General features: G+C 42.9%; 1 protein-coding gene across 1 annotated transcript in view; it reads left to right on the top strand.

Moving 5' to 3' along the window:
- Positions 1 to 1718: 1718 nt before the first annotated feature.
- asz1 (ankyrin repeat, SAM and basic leucine zipper domain containing 1) overlaps positions 1719 to 17878 on the top strand; it is an 18536-nt gene continuing 2376 nt past the window's right edge. The window contains exons 1-12 of the mRNA XM_041039180.1: positions 1719 to 1829; positions 2384 to 2480; positions 2922 to 3044; positions 5649 to 5760; positions 9426 to 9537; positions 9689 to 9823; positions 9979 to 10097; positions 11369 to 11441; positions 12002 to 12058; positions 12320 to 12432; positions 14906 to 15011; positions 15211 to 15324. Coding sequence (XP_040895114.1) covers positions 1719 to 1829; positions 2384 to 2480; positions 2922 to 3044; positions 5649 to 5760; positions 9426 to 9537; positions 9689 to 9823; positions 9979 to 10097; positions 11369 to 11441; positions 12002 to 12058; positions 12320 to 12432; positions 14906 to 15011; positions 15211 to 15324 — 1272 coding nt within the window. The remainder of the gene's footprint in view (positions 1830 to 2383; positions 2481 to 2921; positions 3045 to 5648; positions 5761 to 9425; positions 9538 to 9688; positions 9824 to 9978; positions 10098 to 11368; positions 11442 to 12001; positions 12059 to 12319; positions 12433 to 14905; positions 15012 to 15210; positions 15325 to 17878) is intronic.

Here is a 17878-nt window from a genome sequence, read left to right as displayed (position 1 = left end):
AGAAATCTGAACGTACTTTATATCCATCCAAATAACTGAAAGATACAATTAATCCCTGTTCTAATATTGAATGGGGCATGTTTTCCTTGTCTCCTCAGCTCTAACAGGCAGCTGGGTCAGTGAGGGACTGAACACATTTACCAGGCAAGGACCTAATAATTGTGAGATGGGGATAAAACCAGAGCCTGAGTTGTGTAATGATATTGAGAGGTGAGAGGAAAATCACATGAAGCTCAGCTGTTGGTTGCTTTGAGATTTGCTGAACTTCAAATCACTACTGCTGAGGGACAGTAAAGTTATAAGCATTCCCCAGAGGAAGAGTGACCTCTACTGGACATTTACTGTGCTGTGCAGCCAGATGAGAGTTTAAGACAGTGACACACTCAGAGGCCAGTTTATTAGGATCTCATTATACAACAGTACAGCAATAAATCTTCTGATCATTTCAGAGGAAGTAGTTTGTGGTGCTGTTGAACTGGATTGCATTACACAGGTGTTATTTAGCCTATCAGCACAACTGAGCATTATAACCTCCACAGAGTTACAGTTTACTGCTAAGATTGTTGCATTAGACTGCATTTGTTAAAAGGCGTACCTAATAAATTGGCAACCGAGTATGCATATACAGTTATAGATAATGATGGTTTATTTCCAACTACCTTCTGTTTTGAGCCTCAGCAAGAATGAAACTGATTGAGAAAACTGACTCAGCTATATTAGATATTTGCTGTAAATTACTGTATGCCAAATATGAAATTGTTAGAGGGACCAGCACATCTTCATAGGCTAACCGCTTTTTCTAGACAATAAGGGGCCTTCTCAGTTTACAGTTGGGAAGAGTTATGCTGATAACTGCATGGTGCCAGCTGCCTACATATATTAGTAAGAACGATCAGGTACAGGTTGTCCCTTAACAGATGCAAGTGAGGGAGATATCAGTCAAGAACATATATATACGTTAATATTTTTACCCCGCATAAAAATGAAAAAGCAAATACTGGTTAGCGACACATTTTTAAACCTTTTATTGAAAAAACAAAGCGCACCCAACTACTCACCTGTCATAACAACAACCTCAGAAATAAGGGCAGAATTCATGGTGTTCCCCTCTTCCTTCTCCAGGGCTGCCTTCGGACAAAAAACACAAAAGCATTAAGGACACAGAGGCTGAGCTAGCAAAAAAAAAGCTAGTGCTACCTAGCTAGCATAAAACGGCATAGAGACATTTAATATAGTTTAAGTGCAGTCTAGTAAACCAACTAAACACCAAGATCAACTACAGCTAATGCGAGACAATTCAGTATATTTACTACTGCGTGCAAGCATTCAGAGCTAGGTTCTAACATGTTTGAAAGCTAATATTAGCTAACATTAGCTAAACCGCTAACGTCAGTGTTTACCCTAACAGCACAGAAAGTAACAGGGCTGGAAAGGACGGACAACACTGCAACACAGGAGAGGCTTTTCTTGAAACAACGTTGAGACAAAATTACACTCACAACCATAATGTAGCTAAATCTCACCCATCAACGGGTATCCAGGTTGTCTAGTGAATCACTTAAGAAAGGTACATAACGGCAGCCATGGTCCTTAAATAGGCCAGATGGCGCGGTGGGACGTGATCTCCGCCCCCATGACACACCTTCTGGTTATAGCCTGCAACGCCCCTTCACCCGCGCCCCTGAGCTTTAGCCTTAGCTAGCAGGCTAGCTGGAAATATGGCCAGTTTCTTGGATTACGCCTTCCCAGCTGGAGATGAAAGCGACGCCAGCGGCGGCGACGAGTGGGACATCGGGTGCTGTTCGGATAAACAATCTTCTTCCATCAAGGTTAGTTTATAAAACGTCCATCATTTTTTTAGTAAAGATCAAGTGTCTTACTTTATGTACATACCAGATTTTAGCGAGAATGGTGAGAGGGCTAAACCGCCATTTTTCACCATGTCTTCACTTGCTGTTTCAATGTCACAGAGGCGATTCACACATTGCAGTTCTAACTTAAGTGTATTATCAACACTAAGTGCTAAATTAATGTCTCAGCACAGAACAATATAATATAATATAATCTCAATTGTTCAGCTGATCTCTGGTTTCAATCTAGATGTGGAGGAATCTGAATTTTGATGTAAGCTAGCTAGCTAAACAATGATGAACAGTTTCTGTATTGTTTCTGACTCATTGCCATACTTGTGACTTATTTACCTAGTCTAAATCTGTGCCTTATTTTATTTTACATCTCACAGAATCATTACAGCAGAATTTTACTCCCTGGAGTTCAGAGATTGAATGCACAAACATACACATGGCACATTTTTCAAATGGATCCTGTGTTGGACTAAAATTATTTTTGCTTAATTTATCTTGATCCTTCCCTACTTTCCCAGAATGCTGTTGTGCCACATGCAGGAGATAATATATCAGTGTTGAAAAAGGCCATCAGTGAAGGAGACACTGCGACTGTTGAACAGCTGTTAGACAATGGTAAGTGCTCTTTACATCTGTGACACAACTTTACAGTTAGCTGCAAATAATAAAACAGTATTACAAATAAAGTCAAACAGTAAGTAATTCAGTAAAAAGAAAGGTGATTCATTTTCAGTAATGTTTGTATTGCTTTGGGTGATAATCAGGTTTGTATAATCAGGCCAACATCTGAATGACTGAAATGGTGGAGAGGACAAATTTACTAGTCAGTTGGAATTTACTTACATTTGCCAAGTGGGCAGTGGTGATTTTTCACCCCAACATAACACGGTTTTGCAAGAAAGTGTTTTGCAGAAATCAAGGGGAATAGGGAAAAAACAAGCCACAAAGAAAGAGGTCCTGATTGTGTGTATGTACAACATGTATGCATGTGTGTGCTGTATTTTAATGTAATCATTTCAATACCTCACTTAATTTGATCCTTTTTGGTGTGGACAGGCATGGACGTGGAGACCAGGCTTGGCTTTGAATGGACTCCTCTCATGTGTGCTGTCAGTGTGGCCAATTACGACATGGCCAAACTGCTACTGGGCCGAGGGGCCAGTGCCAACTTCAGCAAAGGTCAGAGCCATATGTATTACTATGTATTGATGGGGCTTACAAAACAGAAATTAGGCAAACAAATTCATACTATTTTGTTTGTACTGGTGGTTGATATCTTTACATACACATGTAGGCTCCACTGACCTCTCTGTGATCCCTCACCCCCATCAAAGAAAACTAGAGAAGATAGTCTGATTAGGCAACACCATTACATTGCTGTCTTCCAGACTTGGATATGAAACAGCCATACCTAATCCTCCTGACGGTCCCTGTTGCGTTGGTGTCGAGCTATTTTTCCCTGTGGCACCTTTTTCCAATTTCCTCACCTGCTGCAGCCAAAGACCGGGGGACCAATTGGGCCTCTGCACCAATACGCTTCATCTGACATTACTTAATGGTGATGACGCGTGATGACGCGAGGAACTCGTGCAGAAACACACCACTTATCCATTGAGTTGTTTTTAGTTCATGCACACTGCACCCTCATCCCAAAGCGAGAAAAATTGAAGGCATCTGTTGGATCGAGGTCAGTCTGGGTAAAATAAGCATGGGAGGAAGAACTCTTCCATGTTAAGAAGTCTGCAGTCATGTACACATAAAACCATGAATCCTGTTGGAGAATGCAGTTACAGGATCCTCCCTGAAACATGAAACATTTTGTTGTTAGGTAGGAGTTAGTCCAGCATTGCACAATGTCTAATCAGTCTTCATGTTTGGTGTTCTTGTCCATCTGAATCACACTGAATGATCAGACTATGGTGAAAGGAATATTGTTAGAGTAATGTATTTGTGACCTTTAAACTCTTTGCAGATCGTTATGTTGTTGAGATTGGTATTGAAGCTTATTGTACTGGTTGGGAGCAACATCTGAAGAAACCAGCTCTTGCAGTCCTTTCCAAACTTCTTGTTGGACGGTCGGATAGTGTTGGAAGAGTTGATTAATGGCAGACAGATTAATGGATATTGATAGTGATTGTTAGTTGGGGCCCCACCTCCACTAACATGTGGTTTAAACTTACGCTCCTGTCTGTCTGTCTTGTTTTTCAGTTACAAAAGGAAAACGAAAAACAGATTGTAGCTTTGGTTGCTTTCTGCTGTGTCCCTCTTCATTTACAGTCAAATCATTAAAAAGAATAAAGTGTGGATGGCAGTTTGAGAGGCTGTAGAGATGTCTGCTACGATTCATTAGAAAACACTGCAAACTCATCATGAATACTATTAGTCAAATGACACGACAAAGAACACTGCATATAGATTATCTACACATGTATCAGCAATTTACTGTTGATAATAGTATGTGTACCACATTATGCATAGCACCAGCCACAAGAGACGATTTACACTATAAACACACAGTGGAAAACTTGCTGTCTCTATGTGCTCATTTTAAGTCTCTCAGGATAAGACTGTAACCATGACTAATAAGTTAAAGTTTAAACAACAGTGGTGAAAATAAACCTCCGATCAGCCAAGTCATTTTTCTGTATTCCCGTCACTGTTTCTGCTGTAGTAATAATACATTATTTTGAGACCACTGCATTCTTACTTCTACCCCCTGTGGCCCCTAGAAGTCCCCAGACCCCAGTTTGGAACCACAGCACTAGTCATGCTGTTGATATCTGATGTCAATTAATTCTCAGTCCAGAATGTCGGGTTAAACAGTTTGTGTGTGACTGATTTCACATGGTCTCGACATCTGATGCTGGAGGCAGGTGAAGGAAACAATTAAACAGGAGGATGACGTGTGGTCACGTCCTGGTGGCGTTCGTCCAAGCGGCGAGGCTGAGCGGAGGAATGCATGAGTGATTGATAACGGTCACCATGCTGCTGTCATACACTCTCACCAATTCTCAGGCCTCAGATTTATTTACTCCAGTCCTCCGCAGACGCAAACCAGGCAGTCTGGTTTACACCCACACACACATAATATAAACACACACACTTGCACACAGATATAGAGCCAAACATGCACAGCCACAAAGACACAGGAAGCCACATACAGATGTAGGGGCCCAGGTATACACACACACACACACAGGCAAACACACAAATACTTTTAGATACACACCGTGATACACACGCAGGCTGGGGACTCACTCATTGGCAGAACAAAACAGGAATTGCGAGCATTACCATGCGTCTCAGGCGAGTTTTATCAGGATAAGATAAGGAGACAGCTCCTCTGAAGTCACTCGGTCCCATAAAGGCCGCCACACTTCCTGATGCCAGATAAACGGCTATCCATCTCCATCACCAGGTCCATGTCCAGACTTTTTTCTTTTCTTTATTATACCATGACGTACGACTTCATTAGGATGAAAAAAAGGCAGTCCTCTCTCCTTTAATTTGCTTCACTAAATAGCGTAATTACAATTAGCCATCACTGGAATACCTGCCAGGTGTAGCTGGTGATACAGATGTGATGCATGTTCATATAACTGCACCATCAAAATGTTGATGATTTGTTGGCCAGAGTCCTTTTTTTTTATCTAAATCTCTTCATAGCCCCTTGAATCTGTGCTGGCTTGTTACCTTTTTGTGTCATTTTTAAAAATGGAATTTTTCATAATTGGCGCCAAGCTAAATGTTAGCATTTCCATACTAATGGGTTCCTGTCCACAGATCATTGGACGGTGCTTATGGCCAGCTGCACAGCATCCGCAAGTGAAGACAAAATTGCTCGGTGCGTGGAGCTTCTGTTGTCCAGAAATGCTGATCCCAACATGGTGGACAGGTAAGGGGGGAGGGGGGGGGTTACAGATGTCTTTCAGGTCAAAATGTTTATGGGATTTTCAACACAGTTCATACTGTCACACCCCTATTGATGTAGGCAGCCAAGTAAAAACACTCCAGACTTGACTTAAACAGGGGAGGAAACAACAGAGGTGCTGGATCAAATTTCCTTTGATGGCTCTCGTTATGTTTAGCTGCCATGTGGTAGCATTATGCACCACAGTGCTCCATACAGAATATATTTGTGTGCTGTGTTTGGAATGTCCTGTTATGGCATGTGCATGTACAGACGGGTATCAGACAGACAGAAAAACAAACACACACACACACACACACACACACACACACACACACACACACACACACACACACACACACTCACAGTGTAAGGGGTGGGTGGGAGGATTATAGAAGCTTTTGTACACACTTGGATGGAACCCAGTAAGCATGGTTTTGGTAATTTGTAGGGCCAAATGTCCAAAGGTTAAAAACCAGGATAAATGTTGTTAAAATGTAAAATTTCTTTAGGCATACGTACAAGAATGACTTCAACAGAGTTCAATGAACACACTGTCTGTTGCATATTGAAATATAACAGTTTTAACATAGATGTCTAATTGTCGTTTGACCTGCACATTACACCCGTGCTTAACTGCTAGCAACTACCTATCCATCAAAAACAAATACATTTTTGTTCTACTACTTTCGTCCATTATTATTATTTAGTGATTATAAATGCATATATGATATACATTGCCTTTCAGCATATTGAAATTTATCTAAAATCTTTAAACCAAAAATATAAAGAGTATGTCTTCCATGTCTTCCTTACAAACACAAGTTAAATGTACAGCATCACTGTCGAGCCATAGCTAATAGTGACTTCAATAGGCTCAGTAAAGTCAGAAATATCATGAAAGCGAGAAGCCCCATGTATGCCACTGTGCTTGTCTGGATTGAAATTAGTAAAAACTTAAAGCATATTTATCTCTGTAAAATAGAAGAGTGACTGGTGTCAAAAATACTCCAGAGACGCTTCAAAAACATTAGCAGGAAATTCCCTTTGACGCCACTTGGGCAGTCAACCTAATCCATCAGACACTGCATTGCTTGGATATAAAATCTGGTTTCCTGCCATGATGAGGAACATGAAAAATTCCATCGTGTGGAAAAGCATGAGGGGAGGTCATTCTTGAAGCATTTTTACTGTTACCATCTGTGGACTTTTGCCGTGTCAAAGTGAGGATGCAGCCCCCCGTGGCTTTCTTGTTTAGCTTTCCTTAATCCTTTGCCACTCTGTCACTGCCAGTATGCCGTTACATGCACGACACACACCGGCTGAACCCCTGCCCCCCCCCCGCCACCTCGCTGACACACATGGACACGCTGTAATGTTAGGAAATTGATTGGTTCCTTCCTAGACAAAATATTTGAAGCAAGGTAACAAGGCGCAGAAGGATGCAGATGAGAGGAGGTGGCGAGGAGGACGGACCAACAGCCCACAACATTCAGAGCAGAAGAAGACTATGGGGTTCATGTGGGTGCAGAGGATAAACCTCCTCCTCCCCCTCATCGCCTCTTACGTCTGAATATCAAACCAATGATTAACACCAGCTGCCCGTCCCTCTGTTTTAGTGTAAACAAGCATTCTCTGTCATCTCTCAAAGTCCTGCAGGAGCACGATGTGGGGTCCATTGCCTCCATGTGTCAACGTGCTTCGCCAGGCTGCACATACAATAGGTGAATGTGCACGAAGGTCGTTCAGAGACGTTTGTGTTTCTTTGATATTCACATTCACACAGATTTGTAATGGAGTAATGGAGACATAGTCATCTGTATTAACACAAACACACAGCTGTAGAAGGGACCACTAAACAGTTTTAGCAGCAGCGTCCATGTGCATCACTTCCTGATGATAGGGAGGTAGGGGTGCACTGGAAGCCAGATCGAGACTGGTGTGTTTGCCTTGGTACAGTGAGTCAGGTGTTTTAGAAAGTCATTCGTCTTGTTGCCCTGACACCAGGAAAGATGTTTACACTGAATTGTCTGCATATCGATCAGCTGTCTGTTTGGGAACCGGACAAAACTCACAGTCTGAAGGACACACGCACACACAAAAACACATTGAAACAGCATGTGAGTGACCTTGGTACCTGTCTCACGGTAAAACCACTCTTGGGAAGATACAGTAGCTCAGGACGTGAAAACAGAAATGGATGATGCTAGCCAAGCCGTTCTCCTGAGGAAGAAAAGGAAGTGAATGAGCGGTGGGCATAGAGGATTTGTCATACACGTCATAACCATTGATTCATTTGTTTGAGTTCACGTGGAACATTAACTTTAGATTTCTTGGAATTGATCAAAGTAAGATGTAGTTGTCCATCCTGCTTCGATAGTGTTCAGAAGCCACTGGCGTTCCACACGGATTCACACCTGTGAATCATCACCTCTGTCTAAGAGGGTTTTCAGATAAGATTATTTATTGGTAGAAAAGTCAACACTTGCCAACAGTATTGCCAACATATCAACACAGATAACACTAGTATATCCCAACTCAGAATGATGAAGCAAAAAAACACAGCAATTCCTTCCAATGTTTACAAGAAGTTTTGAGATAAACAAACTTCTTACTGCTTCAGAAAGCTGGATTTAGTAGCATCTGTGTATGAAGACCTGCCAATCATTTTGCTACGTGGTAACACATTCCCATTCTGTGTTTCGTTGGGCTACTCTTTTGTGAATTATGGATTACCCCTTTAAATGCCTCCTGTTTTCCTCTTCCATCCGTTTTTCTCTCACAGAAACACACAGTAAAAGTAAAGTGATGAATTGCCCGTGGACTTTCCCACCTCTGTGGGTTGATGTATTTTTCTCACCTGCTGTGTTTGACTCAGAGGTGATAAGGTGTACTGTAGCAGAGGTTATTTATGTGCAGTCATTGTTCAGGTAGAAGCAAACACATGAAGGCAGCAGAGGAATGACTATAACCAACAAAGGTCCAAGTTGTCAAACTACAGTAGCTAGCTGCTGAAGGACATGCTGACCAAATGTATGTTTGTGTGTGACCTTTTTAGTTAAAGGATGCTGTCTGTAACCACTACAGTTGTCTATCTAGTGTGTGTCTTTGTTACTGTTCTCAAAGGAATACTCTTCTGAAATTTTTCTGATGAAATAATTCAAAGGTGGCTCTAAAGTTTGTCACTTGCAGAGGATGGCAGCTGTGCTGGGTGTTGAGTCTGGATCCAACATATCAGCACATGTAAGGGGCTGCATTCATTTTGGTGATGTGGGAACAATCACCAAACAAAGAAGCAGAATCCAGAAAGGCTGGTTTGAGTAAATTGATCCATGAGTTTGAAGGTTTATCAAATGCCAACACTCTGTACAGTGTGGGGTATAATACGCAGAGGTGAATCAGTGTTCCTGTGTGCATGTGTGTCAGATGGTGATATGGTGTTTGCTGCACCCTGGTGGTTCCTCTGTGCCTTTTCCTTCACTCCTGCTCCCTTTTCATGTCTCCATTTCTTCACCTTATTTCTACACAGCTTTCGTCTCTTTGTAACCTGGCTTGTCATCATTTGTTATCATCCAGAATTTGCTCTCCTTATCTTTTGTCCTCTTCTAACCTTCTCTCTTTTCTGCTTTCTTGTCTTTTGCCCCTTTTAGGTCACAGATGACCTGCCTGATGCTGGCAGCAAGAGACGGCTACAGTAAAGTCACCAACCTGCTGGTGTCCCGCGGAGCACACATCAATGTCCAGGATGAGAAGGGAAACACGGTGTGTCTCTTTCTTCTTCGTTGCAGGTCTCTTCAGTGGGAATCAGCAGGTCGTGCTATATAGTCATCGGCACAAAGCAGAATTTGTTGGATGCAGTTCATTTACACATTCAGTTTTGTATGTCCTAACTAATGCTAATATTTTCTGTCAGGCTTTGGCTATAGCAGTTCAGTACGGCAGAGAGGAGGTAGTCCTAAAGCTCCTCCAGTTGGGAGCCGACAAAACCATAAGGACCAAGGCTGGAAAAAGCCCCGGCGACCTGGCTGTGACCTTCAAACACACACAGGTACATTCAGGGCTTTTTTTGATGCACATAGATACCACATATAGGCAATTTAGCATTTTGGTTTTAATTTAAAAGAGAGGTTTATTAAATATTCCTCAGGAATGCTGTGAAAAGACAAAATTGTGCAATACCCTCACACTGGTGTCTGTCCACAGATAGCCAGGATCCTGGCCTCTTCATCCTACATCTCTAGTGTGGAGGCCTTCAGCTCCATGGAGGAGACCCTTTCGAAGTTCTTCAAGACCAACTCTGAACCTCCATCTTCCAAGGAAAGGTAAGACATTAAATAGCTTTAGGACCATTTCATTCAAGGTTTGGACTTTTAGACAGGGATGACATTGAGTATGTTTATATGGTCATAACTGTCTGGGTTAAGGAGGTTATCCAGGATTTTTGGAGCATCACAGTTAGATGTCTGAGAGCCCTCATCCTGGTTTTTAGATACACAAATATGTTAGCAGAGGAACTCTAATAGATACCAGGATAGTGTGGAACAGTAACACCTCATCCAGGTTTCTGATCACCAGCTGCTATTTGTGCAGGTGCAAACTCCACAGTTATAATTCATAATTAACCAAACTTCATTTATCATCCAACTCCTACTTAATTTGGTACAGAGATGTCAGAGTGGCTGGATGTGGAGACATTAAAGTTCCTGCACCAGTGCAGACAATGAATGAGCAAATGAGAAAATCATCTGTGCAGCAAGCAGAATTATAAGGTTTCTCAAGTGTCTTAACCCACATACCATCCAAACCAGGATAAGGCTCAAAACTTTGATAGTAATGTACATGTATGTAAAGAACTGGACCACTGTGACCAGAGAGTTATCATTTCAGGGTTATGCTGTGTGCTTGTCGCCCCCTGTTGGATTTTCTGCGAACCAATGCCTGTGCAGCAGGTGTTGCTGAACCATCGTTCAACCAGACATAAACAATAATAAACCTCTTGCATGACTGTTTAGTCCATCTGGGCACAGCGGGGCAATTATCATTAGCCAGAAACATTGTTTTTGAGCATGTCTGGCACCAGGATTTACAATCTGTAAGCATGTAAACATTATTTTTTGTCTTTCTCTCATGTCAGCCACAGAGACGTTAAAACCAAAGTGATGCGTTTTACATATTTTTAACAGCGTGAGAAGAGGGGCTCGTTCGTTAAGCTCATCGTGTACACTGCAGTTACTCTGATCTGTCTGAACTCGGTCACACTTTTGTTGCACTCACTTGATCCTCAAAGGAGAAGAGAGAGATGTCTTTCGTTTTGCCCGACCCCTTCTACAGAGAGGTCAAAGGTTCAAATCAGGAACACTGAAGGACATTTCAGAAGGGTACATGTTTACTGCTTTGGGGTCTTAAACCAGGTCTTGCACTTGGAGGATGAGCTTCCTTTTTCCGTATGTTGCTACTCAGCTTTTGAACAACTTTTTCAAATATACTCTGCTCAGGAGGTCTCTATCCATGCAGCCTCAGTACATTTCTGGTCCCAGCTGCTTCATACTTGGATTAATAATAAGATTCAAGTTGAACTCTCTGCCCTCCTCAGTGTAACCAAGCTTGATGACCTTGAGCTCCTCCTACATGGCCTCAATCTTGGCTGCCTCGCCGACATCATGACTGTAAGTACGGATTGCATGCCAGAGTAAGGTTTCACTATGGATTTTTTACTCAAATGTAATATTTTTATATGCACAGTGCCTGTTTCTAATGTGAGGGATTTCTGTTGTCTTACTTCACCGATGCTCAGGTAGCGATATCATGCTGTTACACACAGTTCAATGCGGTGTTACATCTGTGGGTGAGATACAGTGATGGCAAATGTGTTGAACACAGCTGCACTACTGACAGAATGACATTTACACGCATGGGAACATGTTGTGAGATGACTCGTTTACATATTTTTACTTGGTGCTTAATAATGGATCTAGTGTGCTGGATTGGCTTGGCCTGAATTAAACTGAGGGTCAGCTCCAGTTTTAGTCCCTGTCTCTGATATATGAGGACGGGTTTTGATGGGTGCAGACAGATTGTTGTCATTGTATGGCAAAGCCTCATGCAGGTACATCTGTTTCGAGTGGCGGGGTCAGGAGCAGATGTAGGAGTTTTGATTCGGTAAATGCAGAGTGAAGTTTTCTTTTTCTTACTTGTTTCTTTTTCCCCCACAAACACTCGCGCACAGGAAAATGACATCACCTGGAGCCACCTGCTGACCATGGAGAAGGAGGATCTGGAGAAGGTAGACATAAAAGGAGTGCTGGGTTACTTTACCTGGCCCACATTTGGGTCATTATTACAAAAACAGTATTGCATTTATTATAACGGACAGTCCGGATCATGACGTTTTTATCAAACGTTCTTCATGAAGCACAAATGTATGATATATCTGGAACAAATAGCTGACAAAGATATGCGCCACATACTCATAAAGTTTGAAGGGAAGAGATGTGGATCAACAAAACAAGGATCAACAGTTTTTTGTTTTTGTTTTTGTTGTCAGATCGGCATCACAGACCTGGTGCACCAGCAGAAGGTGCTGAGTGCTGTGCAACAAATACACATGGACAAAGTGGACCTGGACACAGTCAGCCAACTGGCAGCTGCAGACATCGGGTAGGGCAGCACATCTTAAAGCCCAACAGGCCTGTGACAGGTAACACACGTGTCCTCAACACAGTGGCAGAAAAGTAGTATTAATAGATTACCGATGACCAATAATCTGATCAGAGGTTTCATTCTCTGCACTTTTCTGTTTACAGAAATATAACAGAGGTAATTTTAGATTGTGGTGTCTGTGGTAGAAAAATTGTGTTTGAACATTTTGACAGTATTTGAAAATCTTTGCTTGTTTCAGCCTGCTAGAAATGTCTGATAAGCTGTCAGTTGCAAAATAAAGTATTCCACAAACACTCTCTACAAAGCCAGAAACAAAGTTGACGGTAGTAGCAAAAATTTAAACACTTGTCAGCAACACACCTTAAACCCTTCCCCACATCCAGCCCTCCTCCATCTCCCCGTAAAGCTCCGTCTGTCCTCCTCCACTGGAAGTCGTCCATCAGCCCTATGAGCATCTCACTGTTCTATCTCCGTATCCCCCCCCCCCCCCCCCCCCATCTCTGTAGCCGAGCCCTGAGCCAGGCTCTAATGGTTTAAGCGGAGCTGTAATGATTTGTAAGGTGAGAGGCGATGGGAGGTTGCAATGAGCAACGGAGAGCCAGCAGGCGTGGGCTAAACAGAGCCATCGCACCGCACCCCATCACTTCATGAATCCTCAGCAGAACTGGGCTCGCTAGCTTCATCTGCCTTTGCCTGCCCGGATGAGAGACAGTCCAGTAAAGAGATGGATGGAAAGCCAGACCTTCGTATGCTCCTTTAGGATCTTTACATCACACTAAAAAAGTGGAAATTAGTACAATTAGTAAAATTAGTCTTAAAAACATTTTGACATGTCAGAGCCGGTGAATAAAACTTGTATGTGCAAGATTTTTGCTCATTTCTTCATTAATAGTTTCAATGCCACTGGTAGCAGAGCACCTAATGGTCAGGCCAGTACCTGTGGTGCCTGATCAGACTCAGTCTGAAAAACACTGTGCACACTGGTGATGTGATAGAGTCCTGCAGTTGGCTTCATGCTCTTCCCCCGATCAACAGTTGGTGGCAATACTGTGCCAAGAAATGTAGCCGTGCGCCAACAGAGGCGAGGAAGGAGGCTGCAAGGAAGCAAACATCGATGTAAACAACGTAGGTTTCAGATTCTTCCAAAAGTTTTATGAGGACGGAAATACAGGCCTCAAGGCTACACATGTTGCCTTCTCACGAGAAACCACAAAAGGAAACATGACTTTGTTTACCCTGGGAGCACTAGGAGCTTAACACTCACTGCCACCTGCAAAGGAAGTTGTAGAAGTGACCTAATATCGCTGACCTGACACTGTCTGTGTGCAGTGTATGTAAATAAGTATCACTGTCCTCTCGGCAGCTGTCACTGAGCAAGTTGGGTGGGGTGGGTGCTGCTGGACAAGTGCGGGTATGCCCAGTTCACAGCAAAGTGGCACGCATGCACCCTGTATGAGCAACCTAACATAACATAACGTCCTTTCCATCTGCAATCCCTTCAACAGTCTTCCCACCCGGGGCCCATCATCACTCTCTGCCCCCCTAGATAAACTAACAGCAGGGAGAAGGGAGGTGAGGGTGCAGCACAGGCTGACTGACAGTGTTTACTCGCCCCTCTGACAGAGTGTGAGGAGGACCGGGACGGCTGGCTGCCCAGTCCCCTCACCAAGGGAAATGTACCATTAAGATAAGAGCTATCAATATCCCACAGGACCAGGGGATGGGAAGAGAGGGACGGAGAGGTTGATGAATATAAATAACTAATTATTTAAGGTGGATTTTTTTCAGGGAGGGATGACAGCATGGGTAAGCAGGGGGAGAAGACTTGGCCACCTGCTCAGTTTTCTATAGAGTTTGGAGAGGCGGTGTCCAGGAAAATGCATGGAGAGTGTTAACACAGAGTTTGGTCCAAACTATCAATCTGTCTGCCCTGTCACTGCCGGGCATCTTCATTTGGCTTTGCCTTGTGTTTTTTTTTTTTTTTTTTTGTGGGCATATCTGTAGTGCTCACAAGGCAAACCTCCTGACCTTCGCTTTAAAGCTAAAGCTACAGCTTTATCCACATGGCTAAAAAAAAAAAAAAAAAAAAAAAAGAGCTTGTGTGACTGCAACCAATGATTATAGCCATTTTTAATTAGTCTGCTGAGTTTTCTTCTGATTAACTGACCAGTATGTCAGGAAATTCCCATCATAAATTCTCAGAGCCAAAGGTGACACCTTCAAATAACCCAAAGATACCAAGAGTGGAAAGATTTTTTTTTTCCTGATTGATTATCAAACAATACATTTTTCTGTTCATCAGCAAGCCAATTCATCACGTAGCACTACAACAATACACGTGTGCACAGTGTTCAATAATAAATGAAGATTTATAGATTTATATAGATGTAAATAAATTTAAATATATATAAATTTACCTTTGTTTTTGTATGCTTTAATCAGACCTCCATTAGTTGCTCATGTTTTGCAGGAGTGAGGAGCTGCACAACTTCCTGATAAGTGTGCGACAACAGTGCAGCTCCCTGACAGTGATGATTCAGGACGTCATCAACCGTTTTCCTCACCAGGCCTCTCAGGTAGGTAGTCGGTTATTTTTGGCAACTTTAAGGCTGTATACAGGACAATGTCTGTGTCCTTTCCTGTCACCTCACAGGGATGAGGTTAGATGTCTTTATGAATGTGTCCTCTGTCTGCTATACGCTACTTCCTCCGTGTGTTTCACCTGCCATTTATAAAGTAGTTCTTGGTGTTTCTCTGTTCCGGTCCTCCGTGTAGCTGGTCTTCGCATTGGACCCGAAGAAGGAGGCCCAGGCCGTCTGCAACCAGCTGGTGATCCAGACTAAAGACCTGCAGAAGGAAGTCACCTGCCTTCGCAATTTGCTGTGCCAGGTCAAAAGACACACACACACACACACATTAGAACATTAGATTAAACCTCAGACTTTTATACAACTCACCACACAGTACCTCAGCCTTTACTGCAGATCTCTCATTCAGGAACAAATGGATTTCAGGCCTCACATGTGGTTATGAAAAAGGCAGGATATTTCAAAGCTGAAAAATAATGTTTATTATCAGTCATCACAGTTACAGTAAATAAAAAAATTTCTAGAGTAAACGTTGCTGGAATCTAGAGATAAATATCTGATAATAAAAAATTTTAGAATAAAAAATAAAATGTGACTCCATAATAAAAATACACCTTTTAAAATGTTAGTCCTATAATTAAGCATCTGTCAGCCTTGACAGTGATTTATCTGTGAGAAGCTGATATTAGCTGTGTGTATTTTTCCTGCTGATAAAATCATTCAGGCTTTAACATAATCATACATTCAAATTCCTTCCTCACGATGTTGACTGAGAGTTTTCCTCTTACTACCGAGGATTAAAGGCAACATGGCCAGAACATAGTGTGTGCCGTAGATGTTGGTGTAAATGAATTCTGGCGAGCTCCAACAGGTTTGTGCGGGAGTGTTAGCATGTGTGCACCTGACTCTGTGTGTATATGTGTGTGTTTGCATTTGTATTCCAAGAGGAGAGAGTCGTTCCTGACAGGATAGAATCCTCACAGCCCATAAGTCAGCACCGCTGTGACACCGACCTGTCAGCACACAGACGATGAGGCGGAGGGATGAGGGGACTGATGGGAGGGCGAGGGTGGGGGCGGAGGGAAGCGAGGAGAGGACGCAGGTTTGCGGGGTGAGGGAGTTTAAGAGGGGAGAAAGGGCTGATGGGTAGAGGCGGGGGGTATGAGGTGAGGAAAGGAGGTGGGTCGGTAGTAGATAGAGGTGCGTGTGTTTCGATAGCAGCGGTGAGGAGATCGTGTCAGACAGGAATCTGGCGGCCAATGGAGCCCATTTGGACCCACTGGCTTCCAGCCCCAATAGGAGGGGCCCCTCACAGATACACACACAAAATCTAACCTTATCTATGCTTGTGTTTTGAAACACACACACTGTCACTGGGTCTGTTGGAGCTCTCACTAAGCAAATTGTGACACACACTGTGGTGGATCTCTGCACTGCAGTGAAAACAAAACCACTTCTTTTCTTCTAATAATTTAAATAAAAACACTAAGAGTAACATCTAAACCATCAGGTGTCAAGTTTGAAAACTTTATAATTCCTGTTAAAGTGGCCAGAACATCAGAACAGTGCATTTTAACCAGTGAATAACTAATCTGACTTTTATCGGCTGTTTTACTAATCAGATTACAGTGGTTATAAATTGTATATTTTCACAATGGTGATGAATCTGTTGGCAAGAATTGTGTTGTTAGAAAACGTGCTGCCATTTTCCACAGCGGCTTTATAAAGTATTCAGTCACTTGTGTTGTAGATTTAATTTAAAACGGATAAAACTGCTGCTGTTTTCTGTTTTTGCCCGTCAGCGTACACTCAGTAAACCATAAAGACAAAGTGAAAACATGCTTTTAGAAAGTTTCGCAAATACTTCTACTGTGAAAAACTCCACAGGGTACTTTTAATAAAGCTTATATTATGACCGAGGTCGGTGTTATTCAGCTTGTTGTGAAGCTCACTTTAAGTTTAGTGGCATTATAGAGACAAGAGTCACTGAACCAAATGGTTCAGTGTCATGTGAAAACTTGGCTGATCTGGTTTGAAAACCCCTGATCTACGTCCTGGAATGTGAATCTACAGAGCGTCAGCCTCCAGTTGGCTGTGGGTAGTTTAACTGTGACCGACCTGTCAGGTGTGAACGCACACTGGTTTCCCTCATGCAGAACTCTCGAGGCTCTACGTCAGTCAGTGCAGCAGTGCATACTGTAATTCCCCCACAGCCCTGATCACAAACAAATGAACCAAAGAGCCCAAATGGCCCCAAACACCTGATAATGCAGGTATAAAGCCGTGTCGTGTCACTGGCTTTTTAAAACGCGACGTGCGGTGCTGGTGCCTGAGATGCAGCACCACCTTCTGTTGCTGAGCTGTTGAAATTATATGACAGTATATTCCAGTGGGTGGGGGTTCATTCAGCCGTAACAAGGCGCAGGCTGGGAAATTAGATTTGAACTGCCGAAATTTCAGCACCTGGTAAAGTCAAAGTCAACATAAATTTAGCCTGTGAGTTCACAGTGAAGCATCAATGCTGCATTTAAGTCCTGTGGGAATTACGCCTTCCCGGTACTTACTAGAAGCATTTGCTCATTGGTTCGCTGCCAAACCGCAAGTTCCCGAGCTACATTTGCCAGAAGAGCTTGAACTGTTCGCGTCTTCCAACTTTCTCACATGACAGGAATTCAGTGTGACACTGTGTCACTCTCTGACTGAGGAGCTCAGGAACAAGCGTTATTCCTCCGTGACTTGACCGTGACCAAGAGCCGACTCGCCACTTGGCTGATGAATCCTTGAGGATTTGGCACAGGAAGTTTTGGTGACTCAGGTTGGCGAGTCATGCTGCGGTGGCACGATGGGACCAGACA

This window comes from Toxotes jaculatrix, chromosome 5, assembly GCF_017976425.1.
Source record: "Toxotes jaculatrix isolate fToxJac2 chromosome 5, fToxJac2.pri, whole genome shotgun sequence".
Lineage (NCBI taxonomy): Eukaryota > Metazoa > Chordata > Actinopteri > Toxotidae > Toxotes > Toxotes jaculatrix.
Note: the sequence above shows the minus strand (reverse complement) of the source record. Positions and strands in the feature narration are given on the sequence as shown.